At 36.7% G+C, this 23,338-nt stretch overlaps 1 protein-coding gene across 12 annotated transcripts in view; it reads right to left on the bottom strand.

Moving 5' to 3' along the window:
- FAT1 (FAT atypical cadherin 1) overlaps positions 1–23,338 on the bottom strand; it is a 105,456-nt gene that overhangs the window by 8,603 nt on the left and 73,515 nt on the right. For all 12 annotated transcript variants that reach the window (XR_015286535.1, XM_086887978.1, XM_086887983.1 and 9 more), the window contains 15 exons: positions 18,881–22,948; positions 18,116–18,312; positions 16,623–16,776; positions 14,933–15,166; positions 13,297–13,686; positions 11,968–12,182; positions 11,432–11,569; positions 10,980–11,123; positions 8,389–8,586; positions 3,518–4,319; positions 2,451–2,582; positions 2,177–2,340; positions 1,162–1,624; positions 472–625; positions 129–239 (listed from right to left, as the gene is read on the bottom strand). Coding sequence is in view for 11 of the 12 variants with exons in the window: in XM_086887978.1 (XP_086744104.1) it covers positions 129–239; positions 472–625; positions 1,162–1,624; positions 2,177–2,340; positions 2,451–2,582; positions 3,518–4,319; positions 8,389–8,586; positions 10,980–11,123; positions 11,432–11,569; positions 11,968–12,182; positions 13,297–13,686; positions 14,933–15,166; positions 16,623–16,776; positions 18,116–18,312; positions 18,881–22,948 (7,564 nt within the window). In the remaining variant the exon portion in view is untranslated. The remainder of the gene's footprint in view (positions 1–128; positions 240–471; positions 626–1,161; positions 1,625–2,176; positions 2,341–2,450; positions 2,583–3,517; positions 4,320–8,388; positions 8,587–10,979; positions 11,124–11,431; positions 11,570–11,967; positions 12,183–13,296; positions 13,687–14,932; positions 15,167–16,622; positions 16,777–18,115; positions 18,313–18,880; positions 22,949–23,338) is intronic.

Below are 23,338 nucleotides of genomic sequence, written 5' to 3'. Positions count from 1 at the left end.
AATTTTAGATAATACTTATTATAACGTGCATTTTGCTATTTTATCAACATCCCAGATTCCAACCAGTTTGAACTGTTAATCTGTTAATCAATACTACTAGAACTCAATATATGTGGAATGCTACCTACCTTTCTCCACGAAAGCCTGCTTCACACTCACAAACAGGTCCATCCAAACTGTCAATACACTTGCCACTGTTTTTGCAAGGATTGTCTTTGCAATATGGACCCAGCTGGCATCTGCAAGGGCAAAACAAACAAAAACAGCTGAACATTACCTTACTGCAAGCGAGTTTATAATGTGGGATTCAGAGCTGTAACATAGGGGCTATTGTTAACTCTAGCCAGCTCCAGTGCTCCTCAAAGACTGAGCTTTAAGTAGGAAACAGATGAAAAAGGAAATTGAAAAAGTGTAACATTTATATCCTGTTTTCTAAGGGGTTCATTGCTAATATGAACCATACAAACTTACCTTTGACCTGTGTATTGTCCTCGGCACTGGCAGATAAAATCGTCACTGACTGGGATGCAAGTCCCACCATAAAGGCAGGGGTTGGAAGCACATGGGTTGACGCTTACATCGCAGTGAGTTCCCATAAACAAAGGCGCACACTTGCAGTAGTAACCTGAAACCAAATACAGTCTTTCTGAAAGATACATATGGCTTTACTGGATTTGAGATAAAATCCTCCCTGCCCACCTACAGATTTAAGATAAATTGGTCCCTACCCACTAACCTGTTACAAGAGAGAAAGGAGGGAAAAAAATAGAAATGTTTCTATTGAAAGATGAAGCAAAATGTAACAGTAAGAGTTTCATTAAACACGACTGAAGCATAATTTCCATTACTCTCAAAAAACACAAGTTGTCCCAATGATTTCAGAATTTTTCAAGAAAGACTCCACAGTAGGCATTTAAGAGGATGGACCTCAGATACCAGCACTGAAGATTAAATCCCCACTTTGCTACATGGATTTTGTCTACTTCAGACCTGAAGAAGTTGAATCTAGAAGGCACACACAGCCTTCCTACCTATTCAAAAAGCAACCTTATTCAAGTCTGGGAAGCCAAGAATTAGGCATAAAGTTGTTCTGTCCTTCAAAGCAGAGAAGCTGAAGAGCAGTTTTGAAAACTAAAAGCCGAAGAATAAAGAGCAGCTTACCTCCATTTGACAGTGCGTTGCAGATGCCTCCATTCTGACAGGGGCTGCTTGAGCAGCCATCGGCGGCAGTCAGCAAGCATCCAGGAGTGACATCCACAGACTCTTCCATGTGTGCATAGTTTCGTGGCTTGCTGTTTAGGGGCAGCTCCTGTCCATTTAGTACAATGGAATCCATACAGCCTCTGAAACCATTGCTAACCTGAGGACTTCTACCATGTCTTGTACCTTGCTGACGAATGTGACCACCAAAAAACACATGATTGTCTAGGTTCAGCGTTCTAAGTGTACCAGGAGCGGTACCAGATGCAGTATGCACCCTGTCCAGAACAAGTCGTGCATAGTTCCCATCCACTTCAAGAGATACAGAATGCCACTGGCCATCGTTTATCTGAGTGCTCTGAACAGAGACAATCCCGGGCCCACTGCCACAGTCAAATTTATATTGCAGTCTTCCATGATGGATCTGCAGAGGAAAGCCACAACATCAATAAATGGTCTGCACACTTAAGAGTATAAAATATTGATGCCTATAAAAGTTTACGTTTGCTGGAGAGACAGGATGATGGTGGTGTTCATAAAAAGCAGTTTAATAACACCTTTTTCCAGTCATAGCAATTGTGATTTATTCTATATGGTTCTCTTAATTGAAACATACACTTTGTACATTTTGTTCCTCTAGTAAAGCGGTCACACATCATAATCAAAATATTGCAATACTTCAATATTTTTCATCTTGTGCTTTAAGTAAATTTTCCTGTACGGGCTTCACTATGATAAGCAAATAAATTTAAAGTTGTTTAAAATATATGATTCAGGAAGCTTTGTTTGTTTACACATTTAAAAAATTATATACAAGTTTGTTACCTGGATGTGTAACACACCCTACCTTTAACGTAATTTTCAATTATAACAATTCTGCAGAGATGCTATGACTCAATCTTTTAATCTAACACAAAAATAGTAAGAAGACAGTAGGAAGAAAGGAGGAGATATGCACTAGGAGATTTTAATATACCTCTAAGATACTGTAGTCTGTTCCTCGAGCATACATAACAACTGCATGAGCAGAGTAAGTTCTAAGTCTCATTGTCAGCTTCATTTCCTCTTTGTTCTCATTTTCCATGAGACGATATTTCACATAGCTGCTCCCAGTAAATGTCACAGCAGAGCCAGCTGATGCTTAGGAATACAGAAAAGCATTAAAAAGTATTAGCACAGGACTGGAATCAAATTTATATCTGGAAAGCAATATAGTTTTACAAAGAGTTTTTTTAGCATTAATTCCTTACCAGGACATTGTCCAGCTTTGCTGTCTTGGCAAACACAGGTGTATTTTCCTTCCTTTGGATCTCCTAAACATTCAGTACCTTCAGGACATGGGTTTGCTTCACACACACTGTTCACCAGGGGGCACTTCCCGTCTGTAAAACCAAATCCATTATTTCTTTTCTGTTGGTGGTGATGGTATTTTGTGAAAAGCAACTCTTAAACATAGTAGCTAAAAGGACCCCAAATGATACCCCTGACTATCCAACAAGGAAGTGAGTAACAGTTATGGGGCATGACTGGCACAGACTAGACAAATAGTGTATGGTGGCTGATCCTTATCTTGATTACTCCATTTGACTGGTAAAATTGGGAAACTGGTGTTGTGGTTTAAGGCTTACCATTAGAATCACTCACCATAAAACCCAACATGTAGCTATGAAACACAGACGGAGTAGGTTGGAGAGAGCAGAGAAAAGAATGTCTGCGTTTGAGACAGAAGAGGAACGGGCTTTAAATATTTACTTCATATGTGCAAGTTCACCCAGCAAGGTTAAGTCCTGATTTTAAAAAGCAACGTTGCTTCCCTCAGAGGTAAAGAAAAATTAATCTTCTGTCAGAAATCTTCATACTTAGATATATTTTAATGTATATTTATTTCCCACATTACCCTCTCATTCCCAAGCAACTTTGGAAACTGTGTGGGCTACTCCTCTAAGCAGAAACAAGGAAGTGTTAAAGTACTTTGCAGGAACTTACCTTTGTGCACACAAGACTGAAAATAGCCACCAATATATGATAGACAACAACAAAAAAAAATTAACTTCTTTCATAAAATGGAAAATGAAGCTATAGCTATTAAAAATTAGATTTCTGCTCCCGTAATCTTGTATTATGTAAACTCTTGAAATGGGGTAATGAGATAAAAAAGAATTACTCTTTACTATGAATAAAATTGGGCAAATATTATAAAGAGTTACAGAACATTCCTAATCTTGTCCTGTAATACAAATTTCCATCTTTGGATTACTGCTTTTTAAAACCAGAACAGTCTTTTCATGGATACAGTTTTCCTTACTGTGCTTCTTACCTTTACAAAGACAGACTGCTGTTCTGTGATGACGGGGAGTGACGAAACTCAACCTGGCCGTGCTGTGGGTTGACATGATGTTCTCATCCACTGTTACTTTTTCTTCACAAAATTTCAAAGGGCAATCTAGGCCTGCGCACAGCTTATGAAACACATCAATTATCCGGACACCTAAAATCTCCTCTAGGTCAGGCACAGAAGAGTTTATCTTGTGGAGCAAAATTCTCATTGGGTGGTGAGAGCTACCAGACTTTTCAATATTCAGGAGGACATCCAGATTAGAAGGAGGATCAGAAGGCTGCAAACTAACAATCTGGATGTCATTTCTCCTCACACCCAAAATATTTCTTAATGCTCTCTGGAAATTGCGCCAGTAATCACCGATGAATTCTTCAGGGGACAGGTTTGCAAAGCGTATTGCGATACTGTGATTTAATACATCTTGTGTGATTTGTCTGATGTGTACAGTAATATCAGCTGCAGTTGTAAATTTTCCATCTGTAACAGTGACATTTAGGAGGTACTGTCCTACATCTAACCTTTTATGTGCTATTAGTTTGCCACCAGTGCTGGAAACAGAGAACAGGGATTCCATTTTGGGGTCCAGACTGTATGTCAAGGTATCATAAACATCTTGATCGGTTGCGTGAATTTTTCCAATGACACCACCTGAATATTCTTCCCCAAAGGCTGTGATAAAGATTTCCAGAGGCAGAATTGCTGGAGAATAAATGCTTTCCTCAATAACTCTAATATCAATGTAAGTCAAAGATGACAACGGTGGTTTTCCATTATCTGCCACCTAAAGGAAAGATGACAGATTTACATTTTTGGTTTATCTTAAATTCTGCTGTAGATATTGATACTGTATACAGTAGAGCTGTGTTTTTGTACCAAAAAACCCCCACCAAAAAGTCCTACAGGAAAACACTTTACATAAATTCTGTAACACAATTCATAACATAAAAGTTAACACTGAAAATTTAAAAAGCTTCTATAAAGAGGCACACACCAACATGTTTTCATTTCTCCAAAGATTAAAAGCCTACAGTGCTCTTATTACCTGCAAATGTCAGGAAGCTATTAACACTAGTAGCAAATACAGAGGAAATGCACAGTAGCTGATTTCAGACAGCAGATGGTGCTTGAAGCTTTTTTATATCAAGCATGGAAACACATTACAAACTTGAAATGAGTCATACACTAGAAATGTACAACATGCTTCACTACAGTTAGGAGGTGGTCTGGAAGACAAACTAAATGCACTGTGCCAAACAGTACTTCAAAAAGACAAAAAATGCATGCAGAAAGATACAATTAATTATGTTGTCTTTCAGGATTTTTGGTCACAGAGAGGGAAAAAAGAGGTGGGTACCTGTAGTGCTATTTACTTCAGACTGTTAATCAACTAACTGTATCAGCCTAATTCAATTTTAAAGCCTTTTTGGACACCCTATTCTCCACCCCTTTTGGACAAAGACATACACTGCTGTTGTATGAAGATAGTTAAAAAAAGAGTGGAAAAATGAGTAAAGAGCATTCCCTTGGGTTCACTTTTTTCCTTCTATTTCTCACCTCTTGTTTCCCATCTGCCTTTTTCCAGAACTCTCTCCCAGTTACTGAAAGTGACACTGAAGAAACAGTTAAAGAAGAATTGGAGACAGGTGAAGGTACAGAGGGGATATACAGGGCTCAGAAAAAGGAAGACATTATGCATTGTTTGAAAGATTGTGCAATAATTTTACAGAGTACACTTTGAAGATCTGTGCAGAGAGGCTGCTTTTGATTTTCGATACAAATTTAAGCACAAGAGGACTACCTCCAGGCACAAGATTATCTGTAGATGTGCACATAAACGAGGCATTTTTAAAAGGTAATGTATGTCTCACAGAACTGCATGTCTTCATCTGTTTCTGTTAACTCCAAAGGACAGGCATGGCTAGAAACTTGCCCTCCAGTTACCCAAACAAATAACGAGAGCTTCAGCTCAAGTTGGCAAAGTTTTGTTTTGCCTAGATCTCTGCCTGGAAACAGGACAAGGCAGGCAGTTTAGCTACAGAAGAAATGCCCAAGGGAAACAAGAAAAGGCTCAAAACAAACAGACAAGCAAAATTATAACAAATGGGCAGCAAGTAGGAAAGAAGAGCCCCAGGAGAAATGGTTTTTCAATAGTGCAGATATTTAAAAATGTGCTGTGGTTTTAAACTGAAGACTTCAGTGTGGCATAAAGGACTGCATGACTCATAGCTGAAGATTGTGCACACTAATGCTGTGAGACATTTGTTAATGGATAATCTATTTCCTTTGGAGAGAGGACAAGCAAATATGGGTGGCATGCCCAAATAAGGTGACCATTGGGGGGAAAAAAAAAAATCCTTATTTCTATAAAAATGACAAAAGTAAAGGCTTCTGGAGGTAGTGAGTGCATAGAATGCATATGGGGAAAGTTTGTGTGGTTTTAGTGGTTTTTTTTTTTTGAGGTTTTTTTTTTGAGGGTTTTTTTTTTTTTGGTTATGAGTTTTTTCAAATGAAACTATGCTTGTAAATTAAAAACATCACTACCTCAGCAATCAATTCAGAAAGCACCTAAGGTAAAACCTGTCAATACTGAAAAGCACACCAGTAAATGTCAGTTAAAAACTGAAAGTGGATATCAAGAGATCATAAGCAGCCATTATTAACCTGTAATTTGCAAGATCAAAATGCAGAAATTAACATAATGCAAACTTGAGAAAATGGCTTCATATAGACATTAAAATATATTATTTGAAATTAACAGAGGAAGAATATTTTTCCTCAATAGCCATACCTATAGTTTTGTGTGTATCATTGGAACTGGAGTCTTGTGATAACTGAATGCTAATTTTAGTCTTGGATGATTTCCTACCCAAGGATTGTAAGATAATAGCAAATAATAGCAGTATGACTATTGAAGAAAATCTAGCAAAGTGTAAAATGACAAATGGGAATTAAAAGACAGTGATATATTTCAAGAATCCAGTTGAGAAACTTGGAAATCAACAGATTAGACAGGTCCAAAATACAGACTGGGTAGTGCAGCACACAAAAAGAGGCACATTAGTACAGTCTGCTTTAATGATTTACAGTCTCTGAGAAGTCTTTGTTGTAAGTGAGCACATTTGTTTTAAGACACGTGTTTAGCTACTGGGTGCCATTTAAAATAGTCCATATTCATTCCCTAATAAAAAGGCACCTTTCAGCTGCTGTGCTGAAGACAAGATAGCTGAAGTACTGACAGGCTGTTTACAAGCAGACTAGAGACCAGAAAGTGGCTTAGAAATAAAAGAATTGCAAGAGTTCACCCAGAGGAAGAGGTTAGACAGGTGTCTCACACTTAAGAAGAGCCAGGCACATAAGGAAGTGCCAAAGGTGCAGCTAAATCATGGAATGTGACAAAGTCAGTGTAACAGTCTGTACAGAGTAAACATAACTGCCTATACATGCATTTATAAGAATACATTTTAGAAGCAAAATAAATAGAAATTAGTTATTGCTTAAAAAAGATTTAAAGTAAAACATATTAATCTTGCACTACACTGATTCCACATACAGGAAAAACATCCATAAACAAAAAGGTGACTTTGAGGGATTTGGCATATCATTACTGAGGAAAAAATGGCTAACAGAGAAATTATATACCTGTCCCCATTTTAATCCCAATTCTTAAACCCTAAACTAAAATACACTTAAATGAAACTATATCTGTCCTTATACTGATGGTTCTTGGTTACTAACATTTCAGTGACTCAAACAGCACATTAGAGTACCTGTGTGAATTTTTTCTTCTTTTCCCAAAGAAAACAGGCCTTATGTAAATATGTCACAATTATCCCAATGTGGCCAGAATTCAGAATACACTGTTATAAATGGTATTGCTCTAAAATTCTGCCAATGCATGTTTACTCATAAATTATCTGCAATAGTACAAATAAGAATAATTTGGAGAGTGAAAGAAATTCCTCATGTGAAAATGAAGGTAAGAATTTTTCTTAAAAGCTGAATCTAGATGTAGTTTAAGAATTAAGGCCATCTGTTTTTAGCCTACCAGTTTTAAGTTGTCTGTTCCCAGCTGCTTAATTTATAACTGAATTTAAAAGGACTAGATAAGATTTAAACAACTGGTTTTAACTTTCCTTACACTAGGTTACAAAAAGTATTTGAGAGAACTTAGCTAGGTTATTGTAACCTTGGGCATGGTCTGATCTTTCTGCACAATGGCAAACAGAGCACTATTATAGCACTTCAGGGTCATTTTTTGAGTTTTATGTTGTGGTTTCCACTGCAGGATCCTGAGATCTCAAACTACTGCACTGCAAGTTTCAAAGCTATGAAAAAGATCCAAGCTTAAAAAGATGTTTTCAATTGCCATTTGAAAAAAAAATATGCGACAACTTATGTGGAAAATTTTTCATTACTGCTATATTGTGCAATATCCCTGCTTTCATCATGTGATTTAGTCCAGCACACAGCTTCAAGGGTCAAAATGATAGTGGCAAGAGGAATTCTGCAGTCAACAGTGACTGGCTCAAGGGACCTGTCCCCTGCTGGCTTTTCAACATTGCAAGCAGAAAGCAAAGGGCTTATCAAGACCAGTCAGTCAACATTTCACTTACACCTTACTTCTACTGTGAGTTTAACTGAACTTCCCGTTGTAACCTGTGTAGATTAGCATTTAAACCAACAGACTTTGTCTATGAAGATGTCACCTCATAGGACATGCTCTAAATGACTACTTGGCATGTCAGGATCTCCTAACAGAAAGACAAGTGGTGGAGTGAACATGAGTGGGAAAAGTTAATTAAATACTTACAATGCAAAGCAGTAAGAGGAACATGACAAAATCATCCTACCTTAACATGAAGCAAATAGTGATCTCTCACTTTGCGATTCAGCGCAGCACTTGTGGTCAGAACTCCCTGCTGGGTAATGTGAAAAGTTCTCTCTTCGTTTCCAGTCAGGATGGTGAAGAGAAAAGGAGGGCCGTTGTGAGAAGAATCCCTGTCTGTCACCACTAGCTGCAGCACACTGAATCCAACAGGCTTATTTTCCTATAGATATATAATACACAGTGGTTTGGTTATAACTGGGGATATGGTCTGATGCTGATTTCTTCCTTGCAACAGAAACCCCCAAAAATGACTGTCAAACCAGTTTATCAGTACAAGAGATATCAGAATGACAATATTGTTTCAGGGAAACTACTACCCTCTGAGAATAAGACTCAAAAACAGTAAAAGGAGAAAGGCAGTTTTTTAAACTTCGCATTGTATTTCTGAAGGTAGCTGGGCCTTGACAATTTACATTTTCCTCTTCTGGTCTGAATTAATACTACTGTAGCCTAATTACCAAGTCATCAAAGATTTGAAATTTAGAGAAAACACCTATTAAGAATAATCTAATGCCTTTGTTGGGAGGACTAGAAAAATACACTCCTCCACCTGACCCCTTGTGCCCCTAATTAGAGTTCTACTACAGCCACCATCCAGTTAAAATATGAAATGCAGGTTTTCTACTACAGCCACCATCCAGTTAAAATATGAAATGCAGGTTTTCTACTACAGCCACCATCCAGTTAAAATATGAAATGCAGGTTTTAAATTTTCTTCATAAAATCCCTTCAAGTTTGCATCATGTGGATGTCTGAGGTTTCCCAGACACTTCACATACATTGGCTTATAATATATTTTACACACACATATAACCTTATCTGACACATTTAACACCTCTCCCAGAATACTCATGCTCTACTGTATCAGCTGGATTTTTCTATGTACATACTTATTTGAAAAGTAAAAAAAGCAGAAACATTATTTTGAAGTACAATGATAACAAAATGCTATCCCTTTCAGAGATGTAAAATCTCCTGATAACCTGATAACAATACTCTGTTTCTGAGAGAATAAGTCAATTTAGTTATCAGATACTGCAAAAAGATTAAGCTTTTTCCCTTTAAGCAAAACCAAACCATTGCTTTAAAATACAAATATTTACAGTTGGACATCCAAAGTCATTTGACTTTCCTAAGAGCTAAGTACATTTTCTACTGTGTCCAAATATATCCATCTCCAATACAAGAGGAAATGCACAGCAGCATTCTTGGGCAACTCCTCCAGCTTCTTCTCTGCTATCTTCAACTAGGGCAGGCCCATATGAATGAACTATAAAACAAGAGGTCTTCCTTTTTAATTAAGGGAAATAGTACAGACATTGGCTACATAGTCTGCAGTTTAGGAGAGATATTAATTAATATTTATTTCAAGAAAGACTGTAATTGGGGGAAAGAAGATACATTTGACAGCACACAAACATAAACCTTTTGTTTTAGTTTGTTCTGTTTTTGTTTTTTTTTTTTTTTTTTGTTGGTTTTTTTTTTGGTTGGTTGGGGTTTTTTTAAAGCCAGATCCGGGACATCTTACTTGCATACTGTGATTATATTGTATATACTCATTTTACCCTATTTCAGAAAGCTGCCTTTACAAATAATGCACATGTGTCTCAAAGACAAGTGGTGGTATGTTAGGATGGCACAGTGCATCAGGTAACATTGTCTGATCCTCACTGATCTACTGTACCAGGAAACACTAAAAGGACACAAGGGATTGAGCTCATTTACATTACTAGTCTACAAAGGTCTTAATGCAATCCCTCTGTTGACTTCCATTTATTTCCTGTTGTATTTAGGAAGACAAGAAGTACAGACGCTGATTCTGCTGCCTTTGCTTCAGCAGTTTTCTGAATCGGGCAAGTACGTGCCAGACACTTGAGAATGTGGCCTACTGCTACCATCCTACGGTGTAAAATTAGTCAAAGGATTGGTATGCAGCCATATGAAATTCCACTCTTGTTCTAACTGCTGCTCATCCCAGAGGAGGCCAGTGGGAATTAAGGCTTAACCTATGTGCCATGGTGCAGAACAATAGCTTCACGGTAACAGGTACCTAAAGGATCTTTTTCTAAGCAGCAATTCTTACGACTAAAAAGAAATAGAAAAATTATTATGTATTTTAGCGTCCCTGTATGAGTCTAAGATTGTTCTATGCATAAATGGAATGTATAATATATATATATACATGTACACACACAAGGAATCTGAAAAAGAATCCAGAGAAGTTATGCAGTCTCCCTCACTGAAAATATACAAGAACTGCCTGGACTCAATTCTGTGCCAAGTGCTCTAGGATGAGCCTGCTTGAGCAGGGAGGTTGGACCTCCCACAGATGACTCACTGTGTTCCCTTCCAACCTGAGCCAGTCTGTGATTCTGACAACATGCAGTCTAAGTTTCTACATAACGTGCAAACGGGAATTTTATAACTCTCAACACTTATTTGCTAAGCAGTCTCACTGGCAACCTTAAATAATTAAAAATACAGAAAAATTCAAGTCACAAGTTGACAGACCAATAACATTATTCATTTAACTACTTCACTAGTTGTATTTACCTGGATGATAACACTATAGTTTCCTTTTGAGAACACCGGGGGATTATCATTTACATCAGAAACATCAATGTTAACTGTAGTTGTGTTAAGCTTAGGTGGGCTTCCATTATCTGAAGCTTGTACTGTCAAGGTATATCCTGAAATCTAAAAAAATAATAAAAAAAAATTTAAACATTTACTGAAGAGGAAGAAAGTAACAAACTCAGATTTTGTTTTATGGAAGAATTATTTTAGCATATCCCCCAGTAAAGCTTTCCTTCATATACTTAATCCTTTCTCTTCCTCTCAGAAGTACTGATATAAAGGATGATATAAAGGATGCTTGCACTTTATTATAGCGTATTAATTTTGGAACATGAAATGATAATTTACAAATAGAGTAAGAAAATGGTGGTCATCAATTATGTGTAGGTAAATTAATCCCAGATGCCCTAAAACCATAAAAAACTCACCTTTTCTCTGTCTAGAAGCTTAGTCACTTTTATTTCACCCCTGGTAGGGTCAATTGTGAAAGGATTTCCTTGATTGCCATCTATAATTGTGTAGTGAATGCGGTTGTTGGAAGGTCCATCAGCATCATCTGCCATAACCTAAGGGACATTACAGCCTCATTTAAAACTGGTTGAAATAGACTCCAGCAACTCTCAAATAAACTGATCCTGAAGATGAGCTCTTTTGGTTTAACAAATTCCACAGTTCACAGGAGAAATGCCATCTCATTAGAATATACCAACATCACTCAATTTCCTGAATTTCTTCTGAAAGTTAAGTCATGAGGAAAACATAAAGACATCACAAATTATTATCTACTTTCCCACAGCATCTGAAGTCCCTACTTCTGAAACTTTCAATTTCAAAGTAAATTTTCAATTCACTCAGTGGCAACATCCATTCATTGATGTTCACCTTCAGATCTGTACTTATTCCTTCAATACTGAAAGCATGATCATCATGACAGAGTATTTGAAAGTAAAAAAACAATACATACTGTAATAACTGATTGTTCAAGCGTAGCATCTTCACTGATTACTGCAGTGTAAGTGTCTTGGCTAAACACTGGAGAATTGTCATTGATATCTGTGACATTAATATTCACTGTTACAACATCACTTAAGGAAGGCGTGCCTCCATCTGTGGCTTCCACTGTCAAGTAGTACTCATGAGAACTTTCATAATCCAAACTCTCAATGATAAAAATGGCTCCTAGGGAAGGAAAAAAAAAGAGCCTCACACAAACTCTGCTACTGCTGTAGTATTATTATGTAGTATGATTATGCTTTACACATGTAAGTAAAAAGATGCGAAGTTCCTGCCACTACTGCAAGATTCACAGTTCAAAATAACTCACAAAAGTGAGTTTTTAACTGACTAGATAAGATAGTGCAGTCCCTAGCATACACACTGATTTGCTGGATAAGTTTTTCTGGAAATTTTTTCAAATATATGAAATTTCAAATACATGAAGTCTATCTGGCAAAGTAGATCTATACCTTAGTACCAGCATGTCCACTGGAAAAAGTAGAATTGTAATTTCCACTACACTAGAACAATTAACTACCAAAGTATTTAATTAGAATTAACTTTTGGGCAGAAATCTTATTTTTTAAAAAAAAAACAAAAAACAATACCCAGATGCAAACAACTTTACCAGATATTAGCTCTAGAGAAAGAACTATATAAGTAAACAAAACTACAATTTGTTATTGATAAAATTTGAAGTGTTAACTGATTTTTAACAAAGAATTGTCATTAACAGGAAAAAATTCTCAAGGCTACCTAAATAGTCCCAGAGACTAAATCTGATTATCATACAAGCCTAAAATCTCCACTGTCATGCTGGATATGTTGAACATAATATTCTTTTTCCAAGCTCTCTTTAACGTCTCCCTTTAATATTAAACTTCTCTAGGATTACTGCCTTTGTGGGCCAATGACTAGTCTTCCCAACCTATTTTATTTTTAATCCTTCTTTTGCCAAGACTGTCTGTTCCTTCTGGTTATATACCTTTTGTGGAAAGACTTACATTTTTCATTACAGAAAAACGTCTTTCCAGGGGTCTTTCCATCTGTCTGCCCCCAGAGTGGGGAACTTCCAATTAGGACACCCTTACTCTTGCCAGCTAAATGGGTCTAATCCAATAATCCAATAAATAGAAGCAACAAATAAAGTTCCTATTCTACATTTTACAGCACTTCTCTTAGTAAGCATGCTGGCAAAATGGGTGAAAAGAGCAACAGCAACTTTACAGCCAGGATGATGTCAGTATGGCATCGTGCTTGCTTGGCCTAAAGTATATTTACACTTGTAACCTGTTACCTGTTGTCGAATCGATGCTGAATTTTCCATGCTCGTTCCCACTGACTATTGAGTATGTGATTTCAGCATTGGCTTCAATGTCTCTGCTTGCAGCATAGATCTGGAGAACTTCAGTTCCAACTAAAATGTCCTCTGATACGCTTGCACTATACTCCCTATGCTCAAATACGGGTGGATTATCATTAATATCCAAAACAGAAACTATAAGACTACTTGTTGAAGACAGTCTTCTAGGTAAGCCTTCATCTGTCGCCTTCAAAGTTAATGTGTACACAGCTTGTAATTCCCGATCCAAAGGCTTCTCCAAACGAATGATTCCAGAGAATTCATCAATAGAGAACTGCCCCTCTGCAGAGTTCACCAGTGCATAATGGATTTTACGGTTCAACCCTGCATTTGGAAAACAATTTTCAAGTATGAAGCAGCCATTAAAATACATAACAACAGAATAATCCATCTGATAACTATGGAAATAGGACATGCATGTTAAATACTGTAATTCATGTTAAAAGTAGATTTCAGAAATAGTTAAAGTCTCTTGTGAAGGCCAGAATTACTTCCAAAAAAAAATTAAGCTAACATTTTCATCTCACTGATTTTCTGTCATACAGGAAACATGAACCATGGTTCTGCTTCAGTTACAGCACTAGTTGATATGAAACAATTGTTAATATAAATGTAATTATAACTTTAGAACAAAAGAATCTGCTTAGCAAGCTTATAATAACAGAGGAGGATATGGGAGAGTTAGGTTGCATCAATTAACTAGACTCAAAACCAGTAGGTTTATTTAAGAATCATGCCCCAAAATAAACAGGAGATAATTTCTAGCAACATTTCTTTATAAAACAAAAACCTTACAGATTTTAGGGGCAAGTATTTTGGTCCACCTGAACTTCAAAGACTAGTGAAGTATGAAAACCTGTCTGTTCCCTTCCAAATGAGTAATCTAGCTTTATCAAAGCACAAAACAGGTCAGTTGTTGTAGGAGACTGAGGCAACTATTCATTAATAATATTTGATTAAGAAATTGATGAGATGTGGAAATCATACACTTCTAAAAATACTTTATGCTGTTGTGTTCCTTACAACAAAGCCTATGAACAAATTCTTTCTAATGTCATTTTCACTTCATTTTCACTTAAATATTTGTAACTGAAGAAAGAGACAGTAAAAATCTTAACATCATATACATAAAGCTATAGCTGACCTAGGTTCTCTTGATGCTATGATCATTGATGGCTGTCCTGAGAAGCACACTTTCAAAAATCCATGAATGCCCATTTACATGAACAGACATGGCTTGATACTAGTACTTACATCAGGAGAAAAAGGATGGACCTAATCGATCATAACATTAATACCTTATGACACTAAAAATATCCTACATTTTATCTCTCCCCCATCTCCTCTTTTTTGCAAAGACAGTTAGGGATGTCTTCCAAGCTACTCACATGTGGAAGTAAGGTGTTAAATGATTTAGTAGAAGAAAATATATCTTTCAGGAGTCTAATCCTGAATGGTACTGAAAATCTGTCAGCTCTATTGAAACACTTGACACCTCTCAGGATAAAACTAAAGAAATAATACTGTAAGTCTGAGAGCATGATGAAAGCATCAGTCAAAGAATGCATACCTGCATCTGCATCTGTTGCCTGCACTCTTGTCAAAAGGGTTTTAGGCTCTGTGTTTTCAAATACTGTAATGGAGTAAGCATCAGTTGTAAACTCTGGGGCATTATCATTCACATCTTCCAGAGTTAGGATAATGTTAGCTTGGCAGAATCTTCCTCCTCCATCTGTGGCTTTCACTGTAAGATGATAAACTGCTTGCTGTTCACGATCAAGTGCCATTAATGTTTTCAGTTCACCTACAAACAGCATAACACATAAGTTGATGCAAGTTATAAGGCTTAAGTACCCCTAACATGTTTTCCCCTAAAATCAGAAAAGCTAAACAATAATTTTCTTGTTTACAGTAATTTCATCAGTGTCTAAGTCAACAGCTGTACTGTATTATTAAGCTCCACTCTGGGCAAAGCATGTAAGTGACCTGCCTTTTCAGCTTGAAAAGATTAAGAACTAAAACCTTTTTATTTTTTTTTTCTAATGGTCTTGGAACAGAAATTAGCTGAACTTGGATAGTGCAGAGAGAATGTGTATACATACAAGAAACCATGTATGTTTGTGCAAAGAAGATTAAAATATTACAACTCTGGCTTTAAAAAAATGCAAGATTAAATCCATGTCTGGGTTTTCTGGGCTATTTAGCTGTATTCTTTCCATAGCTATTGGTATTTCCTCCTCTAACATTCCATGAATAAACAGCTATTCACTATGAGGTCGTAACTTCTGCTGCAGATAAACCTCTAGAACTCTAACACATATTTTCTATCAAAAGTGACAGAAAACATGAGAGGCTACTACTGTGTGTAGTCATTGTCTCCTTATAAACAGTTCAAAAAAGTATTATGAAACACTTTTTGTGTTTTGTTTTGGTGTTTTTTTTTTTTAGCCCTACATATTCTCAATTTATGTAACAACACAGTAGCACATCACACAGGTGACATTCAAAGTAGGGGAAAAAAAACAAACCCATGAAATAAGTTCCTTCTCATTTATTTTTTCACTAAAAGTTTTCTAATCTTTTCTACTTGCATTACATTTTTGTATTCATCTTATTCCATTTTTTTCTATACTGTTTACCTTCCTACAGCTTGTCTACTACAGCCTGAACAGTATAGGATTTTGGCAATAGCTGTGATCTATGCTATATACTATACTACAAAACACACAAATGCCATGAAGACCAAAGTGAAGCAAGATGAAAGTTAATCTCATTTATCCATTTGAGTTAATCTCATTCTAATAAAACTGGGGGCACTTCTGGTGTTTGCTACGGAAGGAAGTTTGCTGCTCCATCTAACCTCATCCCATTTAATTTTCCAAAAAAAAGATGGCATAGAGAATCTGAATGAAGATGTGTTCAGTTACAAACCATTATTGTTACTACTACAGTGAATATAAATAGAGAAAAATTTATGGCATACTTTTATTCCAGTCACTTCAGCATGGATGCTTCTGGCTTCAGGGCAATTATTACCCTGTTTATGCTTTAGCTCCTCATATATTAAAAACTTGGCTTTTGCCTGACTTTATTCAATATATTATTAGTATTTGTGCAGTAAAAACTCACATTTTAAACTGTTGTTACAATAAACCAACCCTTAGTGGAAAGTTTTAACAACTGACATTTATGTCTTAATGTAATAGCAAAACATTTTATAAAATGAGGTGACTGGAATCTTGTGTATAAAGTATTATTACCTGTGTCTGGAGTGAGTCTGAATTTTTCTGCTCCTGTGCCATGCAGTGTGTAAGTAATTTCTGCATTGGAACGAATATCTGCATCTGTAGCAGACACCTGCATTATCAGTTTGCCAGGAAGGGCATCTTCAGGAACTGAATCAGCATATGAAGTCTGCAAGATTTAAAAGTTACACTGAAAAACTAAACATACAAAGTAAGCACAGCTTGGATAGGGGGAAAGGAAGAAGGAACGATAGAGGAAATAATGTTCTGACTGAATGTTTGGTAACATATAATGTGAACCAGAGGATGAAATAACTGTAAATTGAATGAACTTAATGATTTTCTAATTAATTACTTCACCTTTATTAGATTATTCAAAAAGGCATTTAATACTGCAGCTATAGGGACTATTGAATATCACTGCATTGCTCAAAACTTGGAATACTTGTAACTGATTAACTGATAATGAAACATGTTCCCAAAATAGGAGTTACAAATTTTTGCTAATCTCATTTCTATGTCTTTTAGTGGATTATCTTTTCTAGGTCTGTCTCAATCTACAAGAAATCGATATCTGCCCTTTTAGTGACACAAAGGCTTCTAGATTAAATTAAAAAAAAAAGAAAGGATTCAGAATTTTAATGGCACTTAACACTCTTACAACTCAACCATGTCAGGAACGTGCATTAGAAGCACTAAGCCTTCTAACACCAATATTAACAAAGTGGAAAATAAAAGGGAAAAAAAGCTAAAAATCTGACTTGCCAGTATTAACTGTGTATAACTGCAACCATTTGCACAGGAGTAACCAACATAAACATCAACTAAGAGGGTTCACTATGTTCACTGTATAGTTGTCCTTCCCAATACAAGGGAAGATTTCAACCTAGTAATATCAAATCTGTGTTCAACTATGAGAAGTCCAAAAGAGGCAATAACACATCTTGCAGAGGCTATCTTCCTGAGTTTTTTCCAGTCCTTATTTTTCACGTCCATTTTTGCAGACTATAAAATCTGGTAAGGCAGACAGCTTTGTAACAAGAAAACATTCATGGCTTACAGAGTTTTGGTGCTGTTGACTGAAATTGCAGGGTAATGTTCCACTCTTTTCAACTCTTTTATCACAGGAATTACACACATATTTCAACTAAACAGTGGGATTCAGCTTTCTTTAAAACTTTGCTTCTTTCATAAAATAGAGCATACAAATGATGATGGCTGCAGTTTAAAAAATACTTTTTTGAAAAGAATTAACATAGGAGAAATGTACTACAATTCTCCTTCTATCTCTCAAACAGCCACAGAGTGTCACTGAATTGTCTCTGGATTTTTTAAAAATCTGTCTGTGAAGTATCTTTTATTTGACAGCATTCTATCTTAATAGTCCAAATTTTTGTTACTGATTCAAAAGGAATAGCTATTTGTCAGTCTCCTGAGAAGCAATTTCAGAGAAAATGTAAATTTTATGTATGAAAGCAGCTGGTAATGGAAGATACAAGACTGCCTACCTTTTCACAAACAGGGCTATTATCATTAGCATCAAGGACTTTAACCTCCACCACAGCTTTAGCTGCAAAAGTCCCATCAGTAGCTGTGATATTTAGAAGATAATTATCCTTTTCTTCCCTGTCCAGAGGCTTTTTGACATAGACCTTCCATTCATTCTGTATATTTTCAACAGCAAACTGTCCCAAAGGATCACCCCCTGAAATATGAAAATAAATATTTATTTTAAGATGGAGATTTCTACTATTATTCTATCAAAATTAAGGTATAGCTCAAAGGAAAAGAAAAAAAAAAAAAAAAAAAAAATTATAAGTAGATGCACACACAGCCAATTCAACAGTGGCAAACAGAAACTATAAAAATTAATGCAGAAATTATTGTAGCATTGTAGAAAATATCGTATCATGATATATGGTAAATGAAAACAATAAAACACTCCACTAGAAATTAACAGCCTATTATTTAGTGAAATTTCTTTCATTTGTTCTTTAAGTACATCACTAATCTAAGTATAGTATTTTTAAATAAAATTCGATATATAAATAATATACAGGGAAAGGCATTTTAAGCAAGGCATACATGAAACCAAGTCAACTAAAACTCATTTTTCCACTCAAGTTTTTAATATTCGTATTAAGACACACACATTCTCTCTTTGCAGCACTATGGTTTCAAACACTTTCCTATCTTTTCAAAGATTAAGTTGTATCTCCCATCATTCCAGCACCAACCAAATGATTATTCTGACATTACCCAAAAACATTTACCTGTGATGTAATAAAAGACTTGTCTATTGGTTTCTTCTGTATCAGCATCTGCTGTACTCAAGATGGCAATTACCCCACCAGGAGGGTCATCCTCACTGACTGTTCCTTTATATATCTCTGCAGTAAACCGTGGAGGATTGTCATTCACGTCTGTGACTGTAACTTCAACCACAGCCATAGAAGACAGCTGAATTTTTTCACCCCGGTCAGAGGCAACCACTGTGATTTTGTACTTGTCTCGTTCCTCGTGATCGAGTTCTCTCAGAGTTGTAATCCAGCCAGTTTCCATGTTTATGGCAAAAGACTCTATAATGTCTAGCTCTTGAGAAGGATCCAAGCTGTAAGTAACCTGCCCATTGAGTCCTGAATCTAAGTCAGTTCCTTTAACCTGTATGACTCTTGTTCCAGCTGGTGTGTTTTCTACAATGAATGCTTCATATGGGTTGGACTCCAAAATGGGTTTGTTATCATTTGCATCTTTTACTTGAATGCTTACCTCCACCGAGGAAACGACATTATAACCTTCATTTACATACTGTGCTTGAACTGAGAACTGGTACCACTTAGTTGTTTCATGATCAAGGTTCTTCTCAAGTTTCAACTCTCCTGTCTGTCGGTCAATCACAAAAAAGTCATCTCTGTTGCTTTCAGGAGTGTTCCCTTTAATCAGACTATATACTAAAGTCTGATTATGCTCTGCTTTGATAACATCTATCACAGTTCCAATTGGAATGTCCTCAGAAACAGTATAAGAATAAAATGGTTCTGAAAATTTTGGAGGAGGCACTTCTGGTGGGAGTATTCTAGCATAGACAGGAACAACCGACTCTTTCTGAGGGGATCCACCATCAATCGCTCTAACAAGGAAAGTAAGAAATTCATTTTCCAAACCAATTAAGCTTTCTTTTGTAGTAATTATACCAGACAATGAATCAATTTCTAAATTCTCTTCTACATTTTCAGACTCTGCTTCAATAGAATATGTGATGTCTGCATTTGTACCTTCATCAGCATCAGATGCCCAGACTTTAATGACCGAAGTACCCCGTGGAACATCAGACCCAATGTTTACTTCATACTCTGTTGCTCGGAATTGAGGAGCATTATCATTGTCATCTGTAAGTATTACATTAAGAGTACAGAAAGCAACTTTGCCTCCTGGATCTTTGGCCATTAAACTAATGGCAATTACTTTTTCTGCTTGTGTTTCACGGTCAAGCTTTTCAGAGGTAAATATCTGCCCTCTCTCATTTGTATAAAATCTGTTTTTGGCAAACTCATTTACAATGTGGTAAGTGACGTGGCCATATGTACCAGAGTCTTCATCTGTTGCTTTGACTTCAGTAACCAAAGTATGCAATGGAGCATTTTCAGCTAGTTCAACCTCATATTCATTCTGGCTGAAAACAGGACTGTGCATGTTGGCACTGATTACAGTTACATGGACTTGGGCTGAGCTTCTAAAGACACCATCAGAAACCGACACATTAAGATTATAGTGTGACTTCAGCGTCTGTCTGCGTAGGTTTGAGATGGTGATAATGCCAGTTTTACTATTAATCACAAAATTCTTCTGATCATTTCCTGTCAGAATGGAGTACTCCAGTTTGTCAACATCTGAACTGTCTGCATCTGAGGCTTGCACACATGTCACAAAATGTCCTCGAGGAGCCAGTTCGCTAATTCTGGCTTCATAAAGCAATTGGCTAAAAAGAGGGGGGTTATCATTAAGATCAGTAACATCCACAGTTACAATAGTATCACTGCTCAAGGGCAGCATGCCCCCATCTATGGCCCTTACAAGCAACTTGTGTTGCTTAATTTGTTCATAGTCCAAAGTTCTTGCTGTAAGAATGAGTCCAGTGCTGCTATCTATGTGAAAGTAGTCATGGCTTTCACTGTTATCCTCAACCAAGTGATAGGAAATTCCCCTGTTGGTTCCAGAATCGGCATCTGTGGCGCTCACTCGTGCAACAGATGTTCCAACGACAGATGCTTCAGAAAGTGCTGCAACGTAAGACTGCTCAGCGAACACAGGAGGGTTATCGTTGATGTCTTCCACTATTATGTCTACAAACACATCAGCATGAGCCCCATTTAGGGAGTCAGTTGCTCGGACGCTCAGTTTATAGGCTGGGTGAGACTCAAAGTCAAGAGGGGCAACAACATTTATAACTCCGGTGTTGAAGTTGATAGTGAACTGATTGAAAGGATCTCCACCTGTGATGCTGTAAAACACCTTGAGTCCTTCAGGGCTGTTTGCTTGTACGTGTACTACAGGACTATGGAGTTGAATGTTTTCTGGTATCTCTGCACTGTAGAAAGGCTTTTCGAACACTGGCATAGCTTTACTCATTACTGTAATTGGGACTCTAACTTCAGCTGAAAATGCAGGGTCTCCTCCATCTTTTGCCACTACTGTGACCAGATACTCCTTATTTAGTGTGTCTGGTTCAAACTTCTTCTTCAGGGAGATTTCACCAGTGGGATCAATCTGGAAATGTTCATGATGCTCTTTGAGATAGTAATGCACCTCTCCGTTTTTGCCTGTATCTTTATCTACTGCTGTCACACGTTGAACAACGTGGCCTGCTTCAGAGTCTACTTTAACAACAGCATAATATGGAAGATTGACAAAAAATGGAGCATTATCATTTACATCTTCTACTGTGACTTTAACTACAACGTGTGCAACAACCGATGGTTTATTTTCCTCCGTCACTTCCACGACCACATCAAAAGATTCTTGCTGTTCACGATCAAATGGTATTCCTGTGGTTGAAAGGACTCCTGAAGTTTGGCTTATTTTAAATCTGCTGTCTGGATTTAGAATATGGTAAAACAAAGGCTTATTTATTTGATTCCCTATAGCAGTTACAACAGCTATTGTTTTTGCCTCTGTGGAATTCTCCTGCACTGTTGCAGAGTAAGAACTCTGTGTGAACTTCAGCTGGCTTGCTTTGCTTTCTTTTACATTAATTTTTACAGATGCAGTGCTTGCAAATCTGCCATCAGATGCTCTCACTGTTAATTCGTATCTGCTTCTTAACTGAGTTGTGTTTTGTACTGTTATATCTCCAGTCTTAGGGTTTACTGAAAATTTTTCTCCAATGTTGCCTTCAATAATGGAATAAATTAATTGGGAAAAAACACCTGAATCTGCATCAGTGGCATTTACGCTGATGACTTTCACGCCTTTGTAAGTTGGAACCAGAAGGGATGTCTCATATAGCTCTCTTGAAAACACAGGAGGGCAATCATTGATGTCAATCACATAAATAGTAACATTAGCTGCATATTCCGCATATAGACGTGGTATCCCTGTATCATGTACTTGCACTGAAAAGTGGAAAATATTTGTCTCCTCGTAGTCCAGACTCATTACTGTCCGAATGGCACCAGTGCTAGAATCAATGGCAAAATACTGGCGGACAGATGGTTCAACAATTTGATAAACAAGCAAAGCATTAGATTCTTTATCAGCATCTGTAGCTCGAATTACTAATGGGATATTCTTGTCAGTCAGAACCACACTGTTAATTGAAGCTGATTCGCTGATGAGTCCTGTATATTCAGCCTGCGTAAAAATTGGTGCATTGTCATTCTCATCCCGAAGATGTACCAAAACTGTTGCGTTGCTGGACAAGCCAGCCATGTTTGTTCCTTGCACAGTTAGAGCATAAAAAGGCAAAGTTTCAAAATCAAGCATCTTCTGAGTAACGATGACACCTGAGTTGGGGTTGATAGCAAAGGCATCATCTGTATTACCATCTTTTATTTCATAAACTACAGAAGACTGACTGTATGCTGCAACCATTCCAACAAAACTGCCAACGTTAGCACTTTCACTGATTTCTGTAGAATATTCTTTGGCTGTGAATTTTGGTGAGGCATTATCAGAAACTGTAACAAATATGTGTACTGAGGTCACTTCACTCATTGGAGGGTGTCCTTTATCTGTAGCTTTTATCATCAGGTTGTATTCTTCCTGGTTGCTACGATCTAATTCCTTTGCAATTTTAATCATACCCAAAATGGGATCAATAAGGAAGGAATTTCCAATATTCCCTGTGAAGAAAGAAAAAGCAATTAAGAAGGAGGTATACAGAATTTAAGGGATGACTGCTTATTTAGCTCTATACTTAAAGAGACACAGACGGAACACAGAGACTAGGAAAGTTTCTTAGTTTTGCTTGATAAACATTTGTTAGCCTGTCTGGAAAGTTTTCTGTAATCAAGATTTGGCAGCAATTCTAACTTTACTTGTGGAAATACTGCATAAAATATAGTTAGCAAAGCCATCCAAGACTTGAAAATAAATGCAAAAACTTCCTTTTACCAAACTTAAATATTGACTGTAGCTAAAAGAAACTTATATTCCGAAGTTAATGTTACTGGAATAAAAGTTCCATTTTATAATCTAAAATAACTGGAATGTTTTGGACAAGAAAAAAAGAA

This window comes from Cyanistes caeruleus, chromosome 5, assembly GCF_971803275.1.
Source record: "Cyanistes caeruleus chromosome 5, bCyaCae1.hap1.1, whole genome shotgun sequence".
Taxonomy (NCBI): Eukaryota; Metazoa; Chordata; class Aves; order Passeriformes; family Paridae; genus Cyanistes; species Cyanistes caeruleus.
The sequence above is the reverse complement of the archived record's forward strand: the minus strand, read 5'-3'. Positions and strand labels throughout refer to the sequence as shown.